At 41.6% G+C, this 22,608-nt stretch overlaps 2 protein-coding genes and 1 non-coding gene across 6 annotated transcripts in view; 2 read left to right on the forward strand and 1 right to left on the reverse strand.

Moving 5' to 3' along the window:
• Nucleotides 1-655: 655 nt before the first annotated feature.
• On the forward strand, nucleotides 656-747 carry trnar-ucu (transfer RNA arginine (anticodon UCU)). Its single transcript is given in 2 exon segments — nucleotides 656-692; nucleotides 712-747. It is a non-coding gene; the product is annotated as a tRNA-Arg (tRNA).
• A 3,035-nt stretch (nucleotides 748-3,782) lies between these two features.
• Nucleotides 3,783-7,122, forward strand: LOC129096340 (fibrinogen-like protein 1). Its single transcript, XM_054605105.1, has 7 exons — nucleotides 3,783-3,886; nucleotides 4,435-4,603; nucleotides 5,180-5,339; nucleotides 5,562-5,659; nucleotides 5,741-5,829; nucleotides 6,292-6,497; nucleotides 6,697-7,122. The coding sequence occupies exons 1-7, from the start codon at nucleotides 3,830-3,832 to the stop codon at nucleotides 6,866-6,868; spliced, it is 951 nt and encodes a 316-aa protein (XP_054461080.1). The 5' UTR covers nucleotides 3,783-3,829; the 3' UTR covers nucleotides 6,869-7,122.
• Nucleotides 7,123-7,222: 100 nt separating this feature from the next.
• Nucleotides 7,223-22,608, reverse strand: part of LOC129095835 (microtubule-associated tumor suppressor 1 homolog) — a 57,553-nt gene continuing 42,167 nt past the window's right edge. Inside the window, exons 10-18 of one of the 4 annotated variants that reach the window (XM_054604412.1) lie at nucleotides 16,161-16,227; nucleotides 12,835-12,958; nucleotides 12,558-12,648; nucleotides 11,594-11,699; nucleotides 11,354-11,427; nucleotides 10,128-10,226; nucleotides 9,696-9,812; nucleotides 9,340-9,437; nucleotides 7,223-8,577 (exon numbers count right to left, since the gene is read on the reverse strand). In XM_054604412.1, coding sequence (XP_054460387.1) covers nucleotides 8,364-8,577; nucleotides 9,340-9,437; nucleotides 9,696-9,812; nucleotides 10,128-10,226; nucleotides 11,354-11,427; nucleotides 11,594-11,699; nucleotides 12,558-12,648; nucleotides 12,835-12,958; nucleotides 16,161-16,227 — 990 coding nt within the window. In that variant the 3' untranslated portion in view covers nucleotides 7,223-8,363. Of the gene's footprint in view, nucleotides 8,578-9,339; nucleotides 9,438-9,695; nucleotides 9,813-10,127; nucleotides 10,227-11,353; nucleotides 11,428-11,593; nucleotides 11,700-12,557; nucleotides 12,649-12,834; nucleotides 12,959-16,160; nucleotides 16,228-22,608 lie in introns of those variants that run through there. The other 3 variants (XM_054604415.1, XM_054604413.1, XM_054604414.1) reach the window with 3 other exon arrangements.

Genomic DNA, 22,608 nt, shown 5'->3' on the forward strand with positions numbered 1-22,608 from the left:
ATCAGGTGTTCTTGGCTTTCCTTGATTGCAATTCTTTACGCCAGCGTTGCAATGCTACTATCTAAAAAGGTTGACTTTCCGGGCCACTTGGGTTGAGTAAAATATTTTTCTTTTTTGTGAGCATTTCTTTTTAATATTTCACCCCACAGTCCAAGAAGTACTCTGTCCAAAAATATTAGACTCATAAACTACTTATAGAAGAAATATTTTTTATCCCACATCAAAGTTTGAGAAAAAGGCTTATATATATTCCATTGCATTACCGTAAGTATTGGAGCAATCGCACACTCCGAATACAGCGGCGGCAAGTTTGACCAGGCAAACCTGAGAGGCGGCTGGCTTGACCGCAGTGAAAGCAAGCTGTAATGTAATGCTTACTTTCACAATGCTGGTCAGAAGTAGAAAATCGTAGTTCTGGTCATCCACCGCACCGTGCCGTGAGCTCGGAGACGTTGATTGGTCAATGAGGGGTAAATGATTTGTGATCTGCCACAGCTTCCAACTTCTGATGGATTTGTGGTGATTGGCTGTCACTACCAAGCATGAGCTCGATTTACAGGTGGCACGGCTAATGCCTGCAACAATAATATATCAAATCCTGTGGAATTGCACCGTAGATTCCATATAATAGGTATCACGATTCCGCTCAACAGGTGGCTCCGTGGCGCAATGGACAGCGCATTGGACTTCTAGTCGAACACTTGAGGAGTGATTCAAAGGTTGTGGGTTCGAGTCCCACCGGAGTCGTAATTTTGCCTTTTGCTTCGTGGATTTCCCGTGAGTCGAGGTCATTCTTAGTAGCGACAGCCAATCGCCTGTCACTCTGCTGCCAAGAATCTAGCAAGAATTGACGCCTCCGGCCAATCAGCGCTCGTCTAGATACAAAGATTTGCCTCAACAGCTACAAATAATTGACCAATCGAGGCTCACGGACACTTACGGTGGATAACGAAAACTACCGACAGATTGTTTTCGTCTGACCAACATTCGAAAGTAAGTAGGCCTAAATCCTTTATAGCTATTGTCAATACAGATCATTTTTTATTAAGTTTTAAGAATTAAATTAGATAGTATGCTTGTATACACTTGTGTGTAAGTCGTAACTTTTACCATAGTGTAACGTTACGGAACACCGGCTTGTAAATTACCGTTCATTTAATTTCTTGAAAAATCCTCGTTGTGATTTTATTCTACTTTATACTTCAATCCGACTACAATTAAGAGCTCATCTGTCATGAGGCTGCTGGACTGTCAGTCAATTACTGGCTATATATTCGCTTTTGCACAATTTGTATTTGTCTTTATTTCTATCTTGTAATTGTATTACATATTTTTCACAGTGATATTTATTTTGTATTCGATGCGTTTATATTTTAAAGATGAGCTTATTGGAGTGGAATACCTCTACCAGCAGACCGGCAAAGTTCCTCAGGACTAGGCCATTGCAGAGTCAGGGACCACTGATGTTTCTGTAGAGGTGGATGAATGTCATGCTGAACTTGAGGAGTTTCAGGACATCACCGTCCCGCCTTTGACACGGAAACAACACCTGCTGCCTCCTCACAAGCATCGATGTCAGCAGCACCTGTGGTCCCATCTCCAACTCCTTCAGCAACCAGCTCAATGTCATCCCTGTCTGTGGTCCCTCCACCTACATCAACAGTGACATCTCCTCCAACCAGCTCAATGTCATCCCTGTCTGTGGTCCCTCCACCTCCAACCAGCTCCACTTCGCATGATGTAGGGACCAAGTTCCTTTTTTGTACATTTGCATGTTTCAAAACAAAATCAGGGTTTGCTGTCCTCTTATAGGATTAAAAGTGACCATTGCTGTTATCAACAGTTCTAAAATGATTTTTCTTTTTAGGATTGTGTTGGGCCCGACAATATTGATGGGTATGGAGCTGTGCAGAACTTGGCAGAAGATTTGTTTGGCCTCAGAGACCACCGTCTTGCCTTGACTGTAGAAGAGTGTGCCCAGATCATCACCCTGTGGAAGGCGTTGGGGGAGTATGATAAGAAGAAGACAGTTTACCAACAACGCCACAAAAGCAGCCTAAAACAGTGACGATTCAGGGCGACTAAGAAGATCGTGGCACCAGGTGTGGAGAGCACCAAAAGGTTTGTTAAATTAAAAAAATTATAATAGTAACTGAAACTGATGTAAATATTGTATCCAGCTTTATTAGTTTAGTCGAGTAAAAGATCCCCATTAGCTGACCCCTTGACACATCTAAACAATTACAGAGAAGAATTAATAAAAATAAAAAAAACAAGATAAGAAAACATAACTATGCACAAATATTAAAAGTAACATAAAGAAATAACATGTAGAGTAAGGATCATACATTGAAAACAATATTATATTTATAATATGTGTTCTATTGCAATTTGCAGGTGTTTCAGTGGGGCTCACAGTCCTGCACAGTGGCCCGACTGCAGCAAAGTGGTGGAGGGCATCTTCACAAGGCTTTGCCAAAACTCTGTGTGCTGTGAAGGAGTGAGGACGTCACGCTTCAAAATGGTGACACGTACATACATAATTATTTAATTATTACAACAACTTCACTATAAAAATTACAATCTTTAATATCTACTCAAGACAGGATTTATGCCACTTTATACTTCTAGTCCACAGCACCTCAGAGGCAAATACTACTTATTACTCCAACACATTATTTTATATCTTTAGTTACTTTGAAGATTCATATATATATATATATATATATATATATATATTAGAAAATATAATCAACTTTCCATCAATGCTTTAACATAGGCCTACTTAACATTTCTATGTTATTTTAGTTGCTGATATACATATTTCTAGATGATCTCAAAGAGTTAGAACAAGGAACGAGTGGGATTCGATCCGATGAACAGAATGCGTATTTATGGTAAAACCTGGTATCTTATGTAGACCAATGGCTATTTCTTATGACGAATGGAAACACTTGAGGAGTGCTTCAAAGGTTGCAGGTTCAAGTCCCACCAGAGTCGTAGTTTTGCCTTTTGCTTCGTGGATTTCTTGACACAAATACGACGACATATATACGGTATATACTATAAGATGCCTTGCATTAAATGCAGATAGCAGACTCATGTTATTAGGTTTGGTTAATTCCAGTCATGGTTTACTTGCTAACATCCGAATTGCTCTCCGGAGACAAAAAACAGCATGCTTAAATAAATACTTGAATACTTCAATTAATTCATATTTTGATAATACGAAGAAAGCTGAAATAAATACATACAAAAAATCCTTAAATGAATAAATGTTGTCAACCAAGAATAAATAGATAAAGAACTTTTTTTTCTTAAATTCTACATGTCAGTTTTTCTGTTTCTGTTTTTTTTCCTATATATGTGTGTTTGTATGTTAATTAGGTAGGTGGAAATAATCTAACTGTAAAGCTGGATTGGTCTCAGGATTTATGCATATTTTGCCTTACATTAAGGTAAGTACCACATCTCTTATTAACATACAGCCACAGATATAAGAAATATAGATATCTACCAAAAAGATACACGTCTCTCTGCATACATTTATTATTGTTTCTACCAACATTTATCTAACTATGAATGTATTTTGTAGATGCATATACTCAGGAGACAATTACCAATTCCTTCAACCACTAGATGGAGGCTATTTTACAAAGTGTCAGTCCATTTGCAGTCTAATAATCTCCAACCATACGTCATGGTGAGAACAACATCAAACATCCAAACAGGACAGAGGAGAGGAGAGAGGAAGTCCGTGAGAATCTAAGGACAATGTAAGACAAGAGAGTGTGGCAGTTTGATTCAGTCACCCATCAGATGACTGATTATGGGAATGCTGGGGATATCATTGGTCTTTCTTCATCACATGGCAGCCTCTCTGGCGGTAAGCAACTCCAGCTCATTTTCTGTATACTAAACTTTATAGTTTTCTAATCATTCCATAATCCATGCAGATAGTTTTTGGTTTCATGTCTGCAGATTTTGAGTTAGATTTATTTTTGGCTTCAGGGTTATCAATTTCTGTCTGCTCTCATCTTTAATCTGGGTAACACCAAGCCCCGATTAAATTAAATACAAAAAATGTGCCTCTGTAACAATGCAAGATCTTCTGCATCTTGAGGGCAGACTTGACTAGCAACCTTAACCTTAGTGTCAGCAGGCTTTAACCTGACCCTGATGCCTTTTTCCCCCCCATTTGTGATAGTTTGAAAACTACAAAGAGTATCGATTTTTTTTTTTTAATTCTAATCCCTTTTTTATCATCACTTAAACTGTTAAAAACCCAATTTATGTTTCATGACCAACTCAAACTTTAGAGGGTTCATTTTCTGTGCATAATGGTTGCAAGCAAGTATAGCTAAATTGTTGACTGGTTCTGACTGTAACCCTGGATGTACCCGTTACTTATTTGGTCTTTATTTCTCTGTACAGGCTCCTGTGCCGTGTGAGGAGAAGGTGGTCCATCTGGAAGGGGAGGTCCGGGGGCTGATGAAGATGGTCAAAGAACAGCATCGCTTCATCCAGGAGCTCTACAACAGCCAGGCCCAGCAGCTGGAGCAAATACCTAACTCACACCTGGGCTCCGAGGACCTCTATAGAGGTAGGGAGAGTTGGTTTTCTGGCTTGCAAACTCTGTTTATATGAACTGTTTATAGAGCTGCAGCAGGTGTTTTTAACATTGAGCCACAGTACGCTACCTGCCCAGCACAAAACAACTTTTTTGGAACTAGCTGGTGAACATAGTGGAGCATTTAGCGGCTAAAGAGACAGGAGTTGGTGAAGACCCAAACAGAGCTCAAAGGAGAATGAATGTCAAACTTACCTGGTGACCTGAAATCAAATGAATGTTAATCTTGCTTTGTGCCTGCTGGTCCTGTAAATGGGCAACTTGTTAGCCCAAAGAAACTTTGCAAGGCAATCATGCCATTTCTGGGTGTGTGTAGTTTTCTGGCTCAAGGTTTTCCAAAAGAAAATTCATAAATGAAAGCCCTGTTTTAAATTCAAGCTAACCAACTTTTATCAAGCAGCCAATCAAACACCTCCACGTTGGTCATGACCCTGCAGCTGCTTCAGAAGTTATAAAAAAAAAGAAGGATCTCACAAAGATGTAAAGCAAATATGTCTGTGAGTTTGTTTGTATCTATTGTTTCCAAAGCTTACATCTTTGTGCGTTCAGACTGCTCCGAGGTGTTTGCGGAGGGGAACGTGGCCAGTGGGCTGTATGTCATTCGTCCAGACGGCTCTCCCACCGCACTGAGCGTGTACTGTGACATGAACAACGGAGGAGGATGGACTGTCTTTCAGAGGAGGAAAGATGGCAAAGAGAGCTTTGACCGGTGTGTGTGTGTGTGTGTGTGTGTGTGTGTGTGTGTGTGTGTGTGTGTGTGTGTGTGTGTGTGTGTGTGTGTGTGTGTGTGTGTGTGTGTGTGTGTGTGTGTGTGTGTGTGTGTGTGTGTGGCAACTTTACACAAATAAATTGATTGGAATAGTCTGCATGTGTTGAGAAATTTGACATTGTAAGTGAATGTAAAATCTATACATGCACCTGGTGTGTGCAGAGCCTGGGTGGAGTACAAGCATGGATTTGGTGACCTCCACTCACCTGATGGAGAATTCTGGCTGGGCAATGAACCTCTACACGATCTCACTTCCCAAGGTGTGTCTATCTGTAAGTAAGTGTGTACACGATGTGTAAGACATAATAGGATCATTGCCTGTGTAACTCTGTGTCCGCTAGGAAACTACGACCTGCGGATCAACATGGAGGACTTTGAGGGAAATCAGCGTTATGCAGAGTACAAGAACTTCAAAGTGGATGATGAAAAGGTGAAACAGAGACACTGCAAAAAACAAATAAGTATAGGAAAGTAAAAGAAAAGAAAAATATACTTAGTCTCATAGATAAGTGTTGTAAAAAGAGTTATAGCAACAAAAACTTGATTCCTTCAACAGGATTTTGAACGTTAACTCATTCTCCTTTGTGGAATTTATCACATTTTTGGAAAACTATTTAAATTCAGCATACTGGATTAAAACAATTACTGTCTGTAATCTACTGCAATATTTGTATATCTTAAAAACAGCTCGTAACCCTCTGTCTCTCTTCTGATTGGCACTCTACATAGCCTTGTCCACTATTCATTTCCCATAACAGTAGAGGTCTTATTTAGACTATGTATGGAAACAACAGCAAGGACATCTGGCTCCATGTAAAAAATACCAAAGTGCTTTTGCAACATCAACGATTCGTTCAAAACTCTTTTCTTTGACTCCCCTGTTAACTCAAAGGACCAGTACCAGTTACATGTGGGAGAGTACAGGGGGAATGCAGGGGACGCCCTGTCTGAAGTCCACGCCTCCCCCTCTGCCCAGAAGAAATGGACCGGTCCGGGCAACAGGATCAAGTTCAGCACCTTTGACCAGTTGAATGGCAGCGACACGGAAAACGAAGCCAGGTGTATCAGACACAGCAAGTCAGGCTGGTGGTTCAGCAGGTAATAGATATCACTGTGGCACTTCAGTTATGATGTTAACACGTGCAAATGAAAAGAGGAAAAACAAAGGGAGCAAAGTTTAAAATGGCAACACACACACACACACACACACACACACACACACACATTATGTGTATACAGTTGTGAATGCTGGCCAAGTGTCTCATCTTTCTTTTTTTCTTTCACATCCTCTTCACAGGTGCGATTCAGGCAACTTGAATGGTCACTACTACAAAGGGCCACACCAAGCGATAGCCGATGATGGGGTGGTGTGGTACACATGGCACGGTTGGTGGTACTCCATCAAATCTGTGGTCATGATGGTACGAGCCGCTGACCTCGAGCATTCGCCGCCGGTCTTCGCACCGTAACCGGGAGAACTCGCGAATGCTGGAGTGTTCACCCTGGACAGGTCGCCAGACTATCGCAGGGCTGACACATATACAGACAGACAACCATTCACACTCACATCCACACCTACGGGCAATTTAGAGTCATCAATTAACCTAAGCTGCATGTCTTTGGACTGTGGGAGGAAGCCGGAAAACCCTGAGCGAACCCACGCTGACACGGGGAGAACATCCAAACTCCACACAGAAGGCCGTCTAGCCCGGGAATCGAACCAAGGCCCCTCTTGCTGTGAGGCGACAGTGCTAGCCACTACACTACCGTGCAGCCCTGAAATAAAACAATGTTGCTTTAATCTAATGTCATATTGTATTTATTCCATGTCCAAAATAAAACTGAACATAGTGAACTGAGGCAAGCTGGGTACATCTGAGGTTTTTCAGGACAGAAACCAGACAGACAAAGTGATTTGGTAAAACAAAGGCCAGTTACTGGCAATTTAAGGAGAGTCTGGGAGTTTTCTCTGTGGAAATGATCACTGGTGGGTTGTCATGGTGGTTTTACACGTGACCCAAAGCAAAGGCAGATATTAACTGATCAGCCAGTAATTTCAGCTTCCCCTTATTTCTGTTTGGGCAGAAGGTGGTTTAGAGGTTGTGGGGTGGTTGTATGCCTTTGTTAATGTGTGATTGAAAGGAAACAGTAAAGGGGGGGGGGACACTGTCCCGGCCAGCACACTTCTTCTGCATATTTGGCTCTTAGATAGTGTTTGTGTTTATGAACTGGCCTGCTAAGATTAACATCCAAAGGTTATTACATTCCACATTGTAGATTAAGGTAGAGGTTGTGAAGAGCTTTCACGGAGGAACAGATTGAATACGAGTTCCTGTTTGCCCACAGAAGGAACCATGTTCATCCACTTCTTCCAGAGGTCCAAAGCAAATAAGTGATTGAGCTTTGCTCTTTGGGGAAAAAAACATCATCTTTAAAAAGATGGGAAAAGGCAAAAGAATCCATTCTAATCCACCAAGAAGTAGTAGTCATTTTATGATTTGCCAAACCCAAACAACTTTGAGTGTCTTTCCACAAACTACATACGCCACGAATCCAAGGTTTTTCTCATCCACCTCTTTAGAAAGAGCGGTATAAAAGAACAGCATGAGCGGAACTTGCACTGTACAACATATCAGAAAAACAGTTAAGGATAGTCATAACAAGAGTGAGGCGCCATGTACAGACCCTGAGGTGTGCCTGTTATTTATGCTTTCTTCAGAAAAAAGAAGAAAGGTTTGTTGCAGAACCAGGCATTTGGTAGAGAGCAAGGCCAGTCCAACTCTCAGTGCATCGGTGCAACTGCGATGTCTTTTCACTTTCAAAAGAAGCGTCTTTTCTGCAATTTATTCTAAATGTACAAGTTTATCATTAACATCCAATAACACTGCTGTGACTGAAGTCTTTCTCCTGTAAAGGTTACAAGACAAGCAGGACGTCACAGGAGAGGAAGGGGGTTGTCGATGGTTATCTGGGTGATAAGGGTGCAGTTGTGGGGAAGGACACAGAGTTCCCTGGTGAGCCGAAGGGCGAGGTGGGTGAGAGGCGGCGGGGACTCGCCAGCAGGTCACCGTTGTGCAGCTTCCACTGCAGCTCTTCGTTCTCCATGGACAGCCGCTTGTTGACCTTGGACTCTTTCTGCAGCGTCTGCTGGAGTTTGGCCTGTTCACTGGACAGCTGCCTGCAGAGGGGGGACAGAGAGCTGGAGTGAGCTCAAGGGAGACACACTGTGGCCATCAGAGTCAAGGTTCAGGCAACAAATTGCCATGTTTTCACTGGTTTGTTTTGGTCTGCATTAACTGCAAATTATCTTTAAATCCCAATACATCAAATACTGTGAGAAAAGGAAAATAGCAGGTACCTGTGGTTGTCTCAGGACTGTAACATGCCCACGAGCTACCTGTCTGTCTACTTCCCTGCGCATGTGTACTCATTATGCTTCACAGAGCCTTCCAAAGCTGCTGGATGACACCTGTGAGTTCTCAAAACAATACCAATAGCCATGTTTGTTCTTTACGATCCAAATGTTAATTTTGGGTGTTTGGCTTGAGAAGGAGGCCTGAAGGACGGGTGCTATATCCAGGGCCGCACAATAAAGACACCTCTGGCTAATGTTGGGAAGAGCAATTGTCTAGCCGGAAACACATTGTCCTATTTAACAGATAAGTTAAAGGACAGGCAAATGTGAGAGAAGATGTGATACATTTCACACATACATTTAAATGCATGTTAGTGAAAAGTATACCGAGTTTGAACTTAGTAACAGTAGTCTTTTCTGTTACAGGTCTAATTGAGTCATGAAGCAAAGGTGGATGGACAACTGAGGGAGAATTGGAGGGAAAACAGGAGGCAGATAGAGTGAAAACCCTGCAATAATAGCAGATGGTAAGACTGACACCTCTGCAGAGAGATGAGTCACCATCACACACACAGCAGTACTTACTTGGAGATTGCAGCATGTTTGTCCATCCTTGCCTTGTAGTCCTCGTTCTCCTGTTGGACCTTCGTCAGACACTCCTCCAGTTTCACATTAGTCTCCAACTGTGACACACACACATCCACACAAAAAGACTTGTTGGGTGTGTATGCATACAACCTCCCAAAATGAAGCAGTCCAGCCGTGTGTATGCATACGGCTGGACTGCTCTTTTTGGGCTCATCTTCAGTTTGACCAATTCTACCCTCGAAACAATGTACAAAAAGGGACGTTATGTTCTGAATATTGGACTCTTGTGAGAATGAAAAGGCCACCACACACTTCAAGATGATAAAATGTGATAGAAAAAGACTGGTGCTTACACGCTTCTCCATCTCCATGAGCTTCTTCTCCTTCTGGTGCAGCTGGTTGTTCTTGATTTCCAGTACCACCTTAAGACTGTCCAGCTCCTGCTCCAGGTACAGTGTGTGGGAGTCCTTCTGCACAAACAAACAAACAAACAAACAAACAAACAAACAGGCTACATAAAACTTGAATGCTCTCTGTGGGGAGGGCAAAGACCAAGATAGTAAAATGGATTACAAGTCACCATGTGGTCATGTTTATTATGTCTTTCTTGTGAGCTTACGAACACTAGTGGTTGTAAGTGTGTGACTCTCCCAAACCAGAAGAGGGAAGCAGAGAAACAGATTCAGACCAACACTGTCTCTCAACCTCCATGACCTCCACCATCTTTGTCTGAGCCAAGAGTCACAATGACAGAAAGCTAATATTGCAGATGTAACCATCTTTACCAGATTCTTGTCAGTGAGTATCTGCCTCCTCCTCTCCTCCTCTGCTTTCAGCTTCTCATTCATAGCCCCCTTCTCAGCTGACAGCTCACATATTTTCTCCTTGTAAGAGGGACAGAGGAGGACAAAGACAGAATAATTATTGGCCTAATACTGAGCTAGCTTTGGTTCTAACAAAGTTAGGAAATATCAGAAAGAAAACTAAATCTAACTGCTGCTTTTAAACTGTGGGCCTGCCAATATGAAGGAAAAGACTCCAGACATGCTCCAAGATGTAACACATTATAACTTTTAGAACCAACTACGCTGTATAAATCTGTGACAGGCAGTAGAAAGAAAATTTCTATGATAAACCATCAGAAGAATTTGGGCATTTTTTGAATTTTTCTTTGAAACAAGGTGTAAAAAAGTATTGCTGTGTAGTCAGGCATTTTTTTTGAAACCAAACTGTAAAAGTTTCTTTTTTGATTGCTGCAGCACCCTGTTTAGTGAGCAAAAACTAATCATATAACCACCCTGCAGTGTGAGTTACTATGGATACAGTAAAAAGATCAGTGCATGTGAATACCAGGCGCTTAAATAATTAGGCAAACACTTGAAACTCACCGTTAATACTGACTGTGTTCTTAAAGGAATAGTAAACCTCAAAGCAATATAAATTGTACATAGTATCCATAAAAGGTTTTCTATCGAATGGCATTCAGGAAAGCGGAGCGCTCAAACATTGCAAACAGATGGAGGTAGACTGAAAGACAACAAAATGGTTAGAAATTGTCTGAAAAACGCTCTGAAAACTATCGTGCAGAATTATACAAGTGTCTGGTATCCATTCATGGTCCATGCTTTGAGTGTTCTAGAAAAAACAGAAAAGCGCTAAAGTACAAGTCCATTTACCATCTATTTTCAATAAACCATTACTAAACAAAGCATTGCACAGGTTAATAAGGAAATGCTTTGTTTAGCAAAAGTTTAACAAAATTGGGGCTCCGCTCTCCTTAATGCCATTCAATAGATAACCTTTTATGTGACCAAAGAGAGCCTCAGGATGTGAATACTATATACAGTTTATATTGTTTTGAGGTGAACGACACCTTTAAGTACAGTATGTTTCTGGTTCCAGTAACACCGACTAAAATATATATATTTTTTTTAAATTGTTTAATAAGTGTTTCATTCCGACATTGACGTTGTACACCTTATTTTGAAACATCAGTGTTAAGGTCTCTTACAGAGAGAGATGTTTCAGTCTCCTTCAGCGTTTTGTTCAGGTTCTCCAGGTCTGTCTGCTGGATCCTCTCCAGCTCTGAATTGCACAAACACACATTAGCATAACATGATTGAGAAAATTGAGTGACTTATCAGTAATGATTCATCTTGAAAATAGTAATTAAATCTATCAAAGCAATTGATAATATATTTTCCAAATGTTGAGCTGTGAAAATGATTGTATGTGTTGGTCCTGCACACACCTTGTATGGAGGTCTCAAACTGAAGTTTGAGAGACTCCATCTTCTGGCTGTGACTCATTTCCTGGTTCTTCCTCTCTGCCTTATGCCGGCTCCTCAGCTCCTCCATCTGAAGGAAAACCAAAGCCAATTAAAACTAAGAAATGTCTGATCCAATCCCTCACTCTTACTGCTTGTGTATTTGAGCTTCTGGTACTTTCCTTGTTAGGATCTGGTTATTGCACATATTAGAAAGAGCATTGTGATTATTCTATTACAACTGTAGTGCAGACTGTTGGATCACATCTTTGGATTAGACAGAAACTTGAAAGTGTCTAAGGGGCAGTGGGAGATGTTGCTGCAGCACAAACACAACGTGTTCACATAGAGGAAAAGTGTGGAACATATTTGAAAGGCTCCTCTCTGATACATTTTTGTACGCATGTAACTGCTGACCATAAAGTAACTTGAACCTCATGTTCATTTTTTAACGGCTGCAGTACGTTTACTGATAACAGCAATCAACTGTATCAGAGATGTAACCATGGAGACAGTCATGAATCTCTGGCAGAGATTTTTTTTAATGAGCCACGTAATGCCTGGTGAAACTAAGCTTTGTGAGTCACGCACCAAGCTCCTGTGAAACACTCAGAGTTCAGTCTGAGGAGGGGAGGGAAGATGTTTCCAACGTCTCATAAAATAACGCTGAAGTTTCAGAGATGATCAGACAAATATGCCCTGAGCACATATCAAACTGTTCTCCTAGACATGTGTTGCAGCAGTAGATTAATCCATTAAATCTCCAGACATGTCATGTTGCATTGTGTGAGGGAGGGTTGTCTTTGCCCACTGTCAAGATCAACTGTCATTGTTTTATAATAAAACTTGGTTTTATGGGAGAGATGTAGGCTCTAAAGAGCATTTTACATGATCATTCATAAAAAGGAGTGACTGTCACAACACAGTGTGTGTGTGTGTGTGCTCCAACCTGCTGTTCCATGAAAATGCGGCATTTGTCGGCCTCCTCTTGGTACGTCTGGTGGACTTTGTCCCACTCCGTTTGGTAAAAACTCCTCAATCTGACACACACAGAGGAACATTCAATTTGAGACACAAGTTACATGCAGAGAACAGTAGAATCAGTTCTGGCTTTTACGCTCCTCGTGTGTAACACCGAGGAGCTACACTTAAAAAAACATTCCATGTACAGTGGGTAAGGGCTGAGTGTCCAGATGTGAGCACATCAGCAGAAGGAAATGCCTCACCTTTCCTCCAGCTGCACAAGCTCCTCCTTGTGCTGCTCCTGCAGCCTGTTCAAGGCCTCCTCAAAGCTGACGCGCACCTCCTCCTTCCCTTTCTGGAGACGCTCACAGCACTGTGACGATGTAACTGGAAGCAGACAAGAAGAGCGGGAGAACATGTTAGTTTGTGCTTCTGAATGAAAACATGACGATGACCCTTGAAAGCACATGGCCACCTGTTTGGGGATCAGTGTTTTATAAAAGAAACATCAGTTAAGCATTCATTTATTAAGAATGGACAGTACGAGAAGAGCATAAATTCAATTAGAATTAAACATTTTGTGAGACAATATCTCAAAAAGACAGTTAAGAAGCCTGTGATAGGAAACAAAACGTACAACATTTATTAGAACACAGGGCTGCACAAACAGATTTATACACTATATATATATATATATATATATATATATATATACACAATACCAAAAATTATCTTTGATAAGGAGAGAAAAGAAGGACCTGGTTTGGAATCAGAAGTTTATTACACAACATAAGATCGCAGTTAGAAATCTTTTTTGAGGGCAGATGTTAGGGGAGTGGAGGCCAGTTGGTTAGCCATCATTGAGCTACTATTTTGACCATTTACCGTTTTCACAATAATCATGTGTCATATTCATAACACACCAACACAATCATAATATCACAATATGTTATTCCAGACTATACTGAGATGGGAAATGCCTGGAGCAGTCAGTGTCTCAACAGATAATGAATAACTGTTTGCGTGTGTGTGTGTTTGTGTGTGCGTGTCTTCCTCAGCATTCCCTGACAAGCACATTCCAGTTTAATTACTCTTGCAGCAGACAACCCTGAAACATCTGTAAGTCAGCTAAGAAGTATGCAGCAGGACTCATTCTCTCTCTCACAAGAACATGCACACTCCCGTATGTCTTTAGGTCATCAACATCATCATCAACAGCCCCTCTGTTTCTATATTAAAATATTTGGAAAAATATCTAGATAAAAACTCCTCTAACACCCAAAATCTTTGCCTCTTGCTGCTTCAGTAATTTTTTCTCAGCACTCGCACAGTTGAGAGCTTTTCAAGCAGTAAACTGTCACTCAGTGCATTGGAGAAGCAGAACCAGTCATCCACCAGGAACATATGGATGTAATCACTTGAAAGCTACATTTGATCAACAAAAAAAAAACCTGTACACACACACTGACTGTGCTTGGAATAACAAGATGCTAACAACTGGCTGTAGCTGGAACAGTTGCCGTTTCCATCTGAATGGAGCCCTATAGTGCCAGTGAAAGTGCCTGTCACCATGGCGATGGAGACACAAAGCCAGCAACAGCTGAGAGCAGCTTAAACACAAGCTTGCTCTCTGTCATAGACCGGACAACACAATCGTGTGTGCGTGTGTTTTGTGTAACAGCAGGTGCATGGCAGGTGGCGGCGTATAATATAATGACATAATTTCAGAATCACCCCTTCTTTTCTCTAGTGTGAAAATATCTACCTGCAAACATTTGGTTTTCGCTACTGACTATCACACATTATTAGAGGGCTTGCGCTCCCTATGTCCCCCCAAAGGCCCGAGTGCAGTGCCTGAAATTTATATATTTACGTCCCTGTAACATTGTAAACTTCACAGGAAAACTATAAAAACCACCTAGAGTTACCCAATGAGACAGGAACAGGTCGTTCCTGTTCAGTTTTGACTTGGAGACTATGAAGATTGAACAGACAACGGTGTGTGTGTGTGTGTGTGTGTGTGTGTGTGTGTGTGTGTGTGTGTGTGTGTGTGTGTGTGTGTGTGTGTGTGTGTGTGTGGTAACAGCAGGGATCTATACATAGCTGACATTCCTCAGCTCTGTGCGTAAAGAGATGAGCCACAGGTCAAACACGCAGTAAAAGAAAAGATCATAGTCACTGCAGCTCAGAATGATGCACAGAGAGAGTGTATATATGGAAGCCAAATTTAACATCGCATTCAGAGCAAGTGTGTGTGTGTGTGTGCACTGTAATGCTTATACTTAAATTAGTCATGGTTATTCTTAATATACTCACATGCATGTGTGTGAGTGCATATTTCCATGTACATGTTTGTGTGCACAATTGCATGCTTGTGATCTTTTTTAATCCTGTTGTATAGGCCAAACAGGCAGAGCCACTATTGATACACACTCCCAGCTATCTAAGTACAATAAATACCAGTATCAGTTATAATTTAGAACACTAAGTGTAATTATTTCCAGTGGACTGTCAGTTGACTGTCTGTGTTCAGAGCAACAAATAGAAACCCCAAAATTGTTGTAAAGACATCAAGGTAGAACTCATACATCGTCTCAATGACTAAATGGCAGACTGATTCACAACCAGTCCAGTCAGATGTCTGAGAGGACTTCTCTATATGTTTGAATGGTTTTTCATGCTATTAAGAGGAAAGTCCTTTTTGCAAACAATAAAGGGCAGAAAGAGACAAAGACCCTTCTAAGCAACAGTTGCCTAAGAATAGAAGAAATCCCCAGTCATTGGTAAAAGAATAAAAGGAAGCTTAACATCAAAATGTGTGCACATTTACATTACAGAACATTTGTTTTCTGGCCCGCTTTCTGGGCCAGAAAACAAATTCAAAATTCAGTGGGGACATTCATTTCATTCTTCTTTTACTGCCAGAACTATTTCAAATGTAAATTTGGTGTTTAAATTATACTGTTATTATCTCTATTAAAATAATTATCAATGGCTGAAAGAAGAAGAATTTTATTATTTATTTTTATTATTTAATAGCTGATTCCAAACTTTTGAACAGTATTCGAAAGTTTAAGTCTGACAAATGGTGTCCATTTCTGCCATTAAGCTATTTCTGTTTGTGCTGTAATTCTAAATCCAACCCAGTGGCACTGACATTGTCAAATGAAATGCGGAGACTGCTATAGGCTGTCACATTGTTTGACCTGCTTATGGTAATTAAACTATTGTCTCAAAATTAAAACCTGAACAACTCATTGATGTTAATGAATAATGTATTGGTCCTCATATGCACATAATAAACCCATGAAATACACAGGTGCTGGAGCGGAGAACGGACACGTTGACAGGTTTCATCCTGCGTGGAGGCTTCTCACACTCTCCCTTTGCTAGAAATGAAGAGCAGCTGCACCTCAGTATTACAACAGTAATAACACCAGCTTTTGAATGTTAATTAACCTGTGCTCGATAAGCGGTATGTGTCATATGCAAATGCAGATACAGAGAGAGCGAGCGAGCAAGCGAGCGAGAAAGAGAGAGAGAGAGATTGCATGATGGTGCATGGATTGGTAGAGAGATAGACACTTACCCAGCTCATCTCGGAGGTTTGCCAGTTCTAGCGATAACCCCTTCTTCTGCTTCAGGGCTTCCTCACGCTGCACATAAGAATAGATGAAGAGACTCTTCAGTCAAATATAAGCAGAAACTGATCAGTGTTCAGTACACACTATATAGGTAATACTTTGTGGAGGACTGTCTAGTTAGTTAGTTAGTGACCATTTCTATGATGCACTGTAAGATTATTTCAGGTCACTATTGAAGTTAAATATTTCTCACCATGGCTTTGGGACAGCACTACAACATCTAGTGAACTATACAGTGAATGGTGAATGATTTTGAAGACATTTGCCATTCTGTGTTTGAGAATTTGTACAGAAAAGGGATGCAATCACTGGCCTCAAAATTCACTACAGGAAAAAACAAATATTAGAGCAAGCTTAAGATTCTATCTTCCATTCCAATTTTGAACTGCTCACATCAGCAGCAGCTGTAACTGACCTGAAAAGGTATAGGAAGGAGCTTCCCAGGAAAATACAACTTTTGAAGGTTACCTCAAATTAAGAATGAACAAAAAAAACATCCTCAAATGACATTAAGGAAAGTCCTTTATATACTGTAATTAACATTAATTTCACAAACACTATAAGGCTGCTTACACCCGACCATAACACACACACACACCTGTAAACATGTGGACCTGATCTGATGAGCATACCAAAGTGCACTGCTGTGCTCCAAAACAGAACATGTTGATCCTATATTCTCACATTTGAAAACAATGTCATAACTTTCTAGCAAACACACAAAAACACACATAAAATAACAGCTTTACAACGGCAGTATTGGAATTTACAATGGAAACTAAACGTCCGTGCTCCTGTCTTCTTGCTTTCTCACACACACACACACACACACACACACACACACACACACACACACACACACACACACACACACACACACACACACACAGAGAGAGAGAGAGAGAGAGAGAGAGAGAGAGAGAGAGAGAGAGAGAGAGAGAGAGAGAGAGAGAGAGAGAGCCATAAAGTCCATCTGTTGTCTGAGGGGTCAGTAAAGTGAACAGACAAGCAGAGGCAGGAAAGAATGGGAGTACAGAGAGCCAAAAGCTTTCAAACATGAACATTTTAACTGTGTAGAAATACAAGACATTGTTGGAATGGTTAGAGAGAAAATGATGTTGGGAAGAACAGGGTTCAGGCTGTGTCAGACAGTGTCATGTTTCTTTAAACAATTTGGACTGAAAACCAACAGCTAACATGATCAATGAGTGAAAATACATGCGGCTAGCTTCCCGTAAAGGGAGACAATTGTAAAACGACTTCCTAATTCCTGACTTCTGTGTCATCAAAGATAGAGTTGATGACAAAGCTCAGACTGAAAGACTAACATAGATGTAGAGAGAGAAAAGAGCAGCAACAGATCAATGTAAAGCAGAACCCTATCTACTGCAGTAAAAACACACACACACACACACACACACACACACACACACACACACACACACACACACACACACACACACACACACACACACACACACACACACACACACACACACACACACACCTTGCGTTTCTTCTTGCGTCGATGTGGGAGGAACTTGCTGGGCTTTGAATGGGTTTTGCTGGCCATGGAGCCCATGTCTCGTTTGATGATGACACACACCCCTCAAAATGCCTTCAATCCTCTATCTCACACACACTGATTCTCTCCCTCTATCACCAGTGGAAAACACACACTCTTTCTCTCTGCCATCCTGCTGAATGTGACACTCTCTCTCTTTCTGTTTCTGACTTCAACTCCTCCCACTCTCTACCTTTCACCACACAGTCCTCCCTCCTCTTTCCAACTGTTTCTCCTCCTCCTGCCTGATACTGTACGAAGGAGGAATGAGAGTTATGTCTGCACCACTTTTCTTTCATACATATCTTATATCTTATCTCCCTTTCTCTTGTTCCCTATCAGTCATTTACACACAAATCGTGTGTCTCTGCATTTCAATCATGTAACTCTTGTGTTTTTCTCAGATTCTTTCCAACTTTGTGTTTTTCTTATATCCTTTCTAACTTTCTTTTTTCTTTGTCTGTTTGTCTATCTAAAGTTTTTGTTAAAAGAAAATTAATCAGTCAAATAAATTCAGCCTGTGGGAGTTTAAAGACAATTTACAGTGACAGTTTCTTTACAACTAGCACAAACTTATTCAAGTCAAGAACATATGACATAAACAATTTTTTTCAGAGTAGTACTTTCTCCCACCACAAAACCTGACTGAAACTTTAAAGAGGATTTGTCATTTGTAACTTTACTTTCAGTATGTCTTGTTTGAATTAGAAACAGTAAAAACTAAATGTAACAGAGAAAAGGGGAAATGGGAATTCAAAAAGGGAAAAAAAGCAACTGGAATACATAAATAACCCATCATTTAACTTTAAAAATACATTTTATAGCTATCAGATTTGAATTATACTCCCTTACACAGTTTCAGGGGGATAAAGTCCTTTACACCTCCATGTATGGTTGCCAACATATGGAACACTTACAAAGTGCACAAAATAGATGAAGAAGTTCCGCTGAAAATGGTAGACCGTTGTGGGTAAGTATTGGTCTACCGAAAACCCCAGCCCCCAAACTAAAGCCGCAACCCATTTCACAAAACCAACCCCACCCCGACCCACAACCTAGTCCAGCCCCGGGGGGGGAATGTGCAGTTTATATTCACCAGTCACCTTTCAAGTGTGAGGTACAGATTAGATAGCATTGGTATTCATGCTGTAGATAAAAACACACACGTATAATCTCAGACATGCATTTCAAAGAGCTTCAGGGCTAGAACTGCAGCTGCTGCATTCCTCCACTCCTCCCTCCCTTCTCCTCGTAACTCCCCCTTCACCTTTACTTTTTTCCATCGGCCATCCATCTAATCAATAACCCAGTCAGGAAGGCTCCTGCGCTGTAACCCTCTGAAAGCTCTCTCTCAAATAATCTTCATGTTACAATCCCACACTTAAATGATACGCTGCTGGGAAATAGCCACAGAAATGCACTCACTGAGGACAATAATATGTGTGTGTGTGTGTGTGTGTGTGTGTGTGTGTGTGTGTGTGTGTGTGTGTGTGTGTGTGTGTGTGTGTGTGTGTGTGTGTGTGTGCCTATTCATTATCTTCAAAGCAAGAATATAACACAGTTTCTTAGTGTTATTTGCAGTTCATGGCTTATCAGTGAAGGATCACCTTGTACTTGTGTTATTGCTGACTCTGTTGACACAGGTGAAGATAATGATTCTGACTACATTGGTCAACTTTACGGTTTTATATTTTGCTTCAATCCTGCGGTTTCATCAACTATAGTTGTACCTGTGACCTGCTTTAAAAAAATATATAAAGATTTGCAAGATAATATTTTAGCTTTAGGCCTAATTTTGTTTTTCTTCTAACATGAGAAGTGTAGTTATCACTATTGAGTTGACAGCTCAAAAGCTACAAAAAAAATCAAGCGTGTGTGTGTGTGTGTGTGTTTGTACAATCCCCTGGGGGTCTCCCTGACTAAAGGCATTAGTGCTATTCTGCCAATGCTTCTCCAGCCCCTTCACCACAAAAAAAGAGCTGAATATAAATACACACATACTGTAGGTTTAATTACACACAGAGGAAACCAGTGTAATGGCACAGTGAATTAGTGAATGACAGTTATTGTGTTTGTGTGCAATCACTTAAATTGCACATGCCATTAGGCTCCACAAATATAAAATCACTGGTCCCAGTAAACAGACAGCAAATATTTACTGAGCAGGCCATCAATGTCCGGGGCTCTGGGAGTGATGCATCCTGGTGCTTAAATGGATCAATCAATATGGTGAGGAACCAGCAAACTACAGAATAAACTGACTAGTAATGTTGCATGCAAAACCCCCAAATCTTTTATTGGACTTATTTAATATTTATTTAATATTTAGACCATTTAGATCAGCTAAGGAGCTTAGCAAAGAGGAGCTTAGGACTGTGCAGAGGGAGCTGTGGAGGAAGATCAGGGAAGGGAAAAACAACTACAGGATGAAAATGGAGGATCAGCTGCAGCAGAAAAATATAAACGGGGTCTGGAAGGGCCTTAAAGCAACGTCTGGCCACAAGGGACCCAACCAACAGCCTACTGGGGACCAAAGTGGGTGAATGACCTGAACTTATTCTTCAACAGATTTGATCAGCCATCCACCCCTCCCCCCATCCAGTCCTCACTGCTGCTGCAGCCATAGACATCATGGCTGCAGCCCCCATCGTGCACCCGCTGTAGATTGCCCCTCCTCCTCCACCCCCTTTCCCACAACACTTGGCTCCCTTCCAACCTCCTCATACACTACAATCCATGACCAGCACCCCCCCCCTCCAACAACCTAAAGCACACAGCCCCCACCCTTCAACTTGTCCCTCACAACAAACCAGGTGAGAAAACAGCTGAAGAAGATAAAGGTGAGAAAGACCGCGGGTCCAGACGGCATCAGCTCAAGGCTCCTCAAGTCCTGCGCAGACCAGCTGTGCGGGATAGTGGAGCACATCTTCAACTTGAGCCTGAAGCTGGGGAGAGTACCACAGCTCTAGAAAACATCCTGCGTGGTACCAGTACCAAATACCCCGCGACACCTGGCATCAGGGTGGATGACGCTGTCATCTACCTGCTACACAGATGCCTTTCTCACCTGGAATAGGCTGGAAGCACTGTGAGAGTCGTGTTTTTTGATTTCTCTTTCAACACCATTCAGCCTTTGCTTCTGAGGGACAAGCTGGAGCAGACAGGGTGGACCACCACCTCACTGCATGGATCCTGGACTACCTCACCAACCGTCCACAGTATGTGCGGATACGGGAGTGTGAGTCAGACCTGGTGTCCTGCAGCCCGGGGGCCCCACAAGGAACCGTTCTCGCTCCCTTCCACTTCTCCATATACACCTCAGACTTCAAATACAACTCTGTTAACTGCCACCTGCAAAAGTTCTCTGACGACTCTGCAATCGTCGGCCTAATTTACGCCGGCGATGAGAGGGAATACAGAGAACTGAACCAGGACTTCATAGGATGGTGCCGGCGGAACCGCCTCCAGATCAACTCTGGTGAAACCAAAGAGCTGGTGGTGGACTTCCGCAGGGGTAAACACTGTCCTCCGATACCAGTGAACATCCAGGGACAGGACATTGAGATTGTGAGATCTTATAAGTACCTGGGTGTTCACTTGAACAACAAACTGGACTGGAATAATCACACAAATGCACTACACAAAAAGGGTCAGAGCAGACTGTATCTGCTGAGGAGTTATTTTGGAGTGCAGGGAGCACTCCTGAGGACCTTCTTTGACTCTGTGGTGGCATCAGCCATTTTTTATGGAGTGGTCTACTGGAGCAGCAGCATCTCGACAGCTGACAGGAAGAAACTGAACAAACTTGTCAGGAAGGCCAGTTGTGTGCTGGGGTGTCCACTGGATACAGTGGAAGACAGGAGGATGATGGCTAAGATATCATCCCTGATGTAAAACACCTCCCACCCCATGCAGGACACTCTGGCAGCTCTGTGCAGCTCCTTCAGCCACTGGCTGCTTCACCCCCCGGTGTGTGAAGGAGAGGTACTGCAGGTCCTTCCTTCCTGCCGCTGTCAGGCTGCACAACCAGCTCTGCTCCCAGTAGACCACACAACAATAACAATATAAATAATCTGTGCAATATACTGTGCAATACAATAATTATTCTGTCTGTATATATCATATTTTAGTAATTGTGGAATTTCTTAACTTTTTTTAATTACTTATTTAATATTCTTTACTGTGTAATTACTTATTTATAATACTTGTTTTGATCTTTTACTTATGTCTCTTGTTTGCACTATCCTCTCTGCTGCTGTAATCCTGCAAATGTCCCAGCTGCGGGACTAATAAAGGATTATCTTATCTTATCTTTCAATATTCATCACTCCCCAAAGAAGAAATGTTATGCTTCAGCCAAAAGAAAGGTCAGAAGTGCGAGTGAGTGTGTTAGAGTGAAAAACAATCAGCTCATACCTTGGAAAAACCACATACTCTAAGTTCCTGAGCTGGTGAGCCTGATTGAAGTTATACATAAGAGGGTAAGTTGAGTTAAACTCTTGACAAGCGTCTTACAGGTTCATCACACACACACACACACACACACACACACACACACACACACACACACACACACACACACACACACACACACACACACACACACACACACACACACACACACACACACAAATCCATCAGTGTCCATCAGTGTCACACGGCAGCAGGATGTCTGTTGTTGTTAACGGCAGCTAGGTGTGGACTTAGACAAGTCTCTCCTTATCAGTCATTTCTCCACTCCCCCTCTACCTGCATGTCAACCAGCACCTTAAAAAAACACCATTGCTCTATCACCAACAACTGTTAGTGATTCTTTAATTTTAGGCTGT

Source organism: Anoplopoma fimbria, chromosome 9 (genome assembly GCF_027596085.1).
Source record: "Anoplopoma fimbria isolate UVic2021 breed Golden Eagle Sablefish chromosome 9, Afim_UVic_2022, whole genome shotgun sequence".
NCBI lineage: Eukaryota > Metazoa > Chordata > Actinopteri > Perciformes > Anoplopomatidae > Anoplopoma > Anoplopoma fimbria.

Bases quoted from the DNA above. Each gene is read 5' to 3' on its own strand.
- LOC129096340 (XM_054605105.1), top strand. From the start codon at position 3,830: ATGGGAATGCTGGGGATATCATTGGTCTTTCTTCATCACATGGCAGCC. The intron at 5,660-5,740 runs GTGTGTCTATCT...TGTGTCCGCTAG, and splicing joins ACACGATCTCACTTCCCAAG to GAAACTACGACCTGCGGATC. The intron at 6,498-6,696 runs GTAATAGATATC...TCCTCTTCACAG, and splicing joins TCAGGCTGGTGGTTCAGCAG to GTGCGATTCAGGCAACTTGA.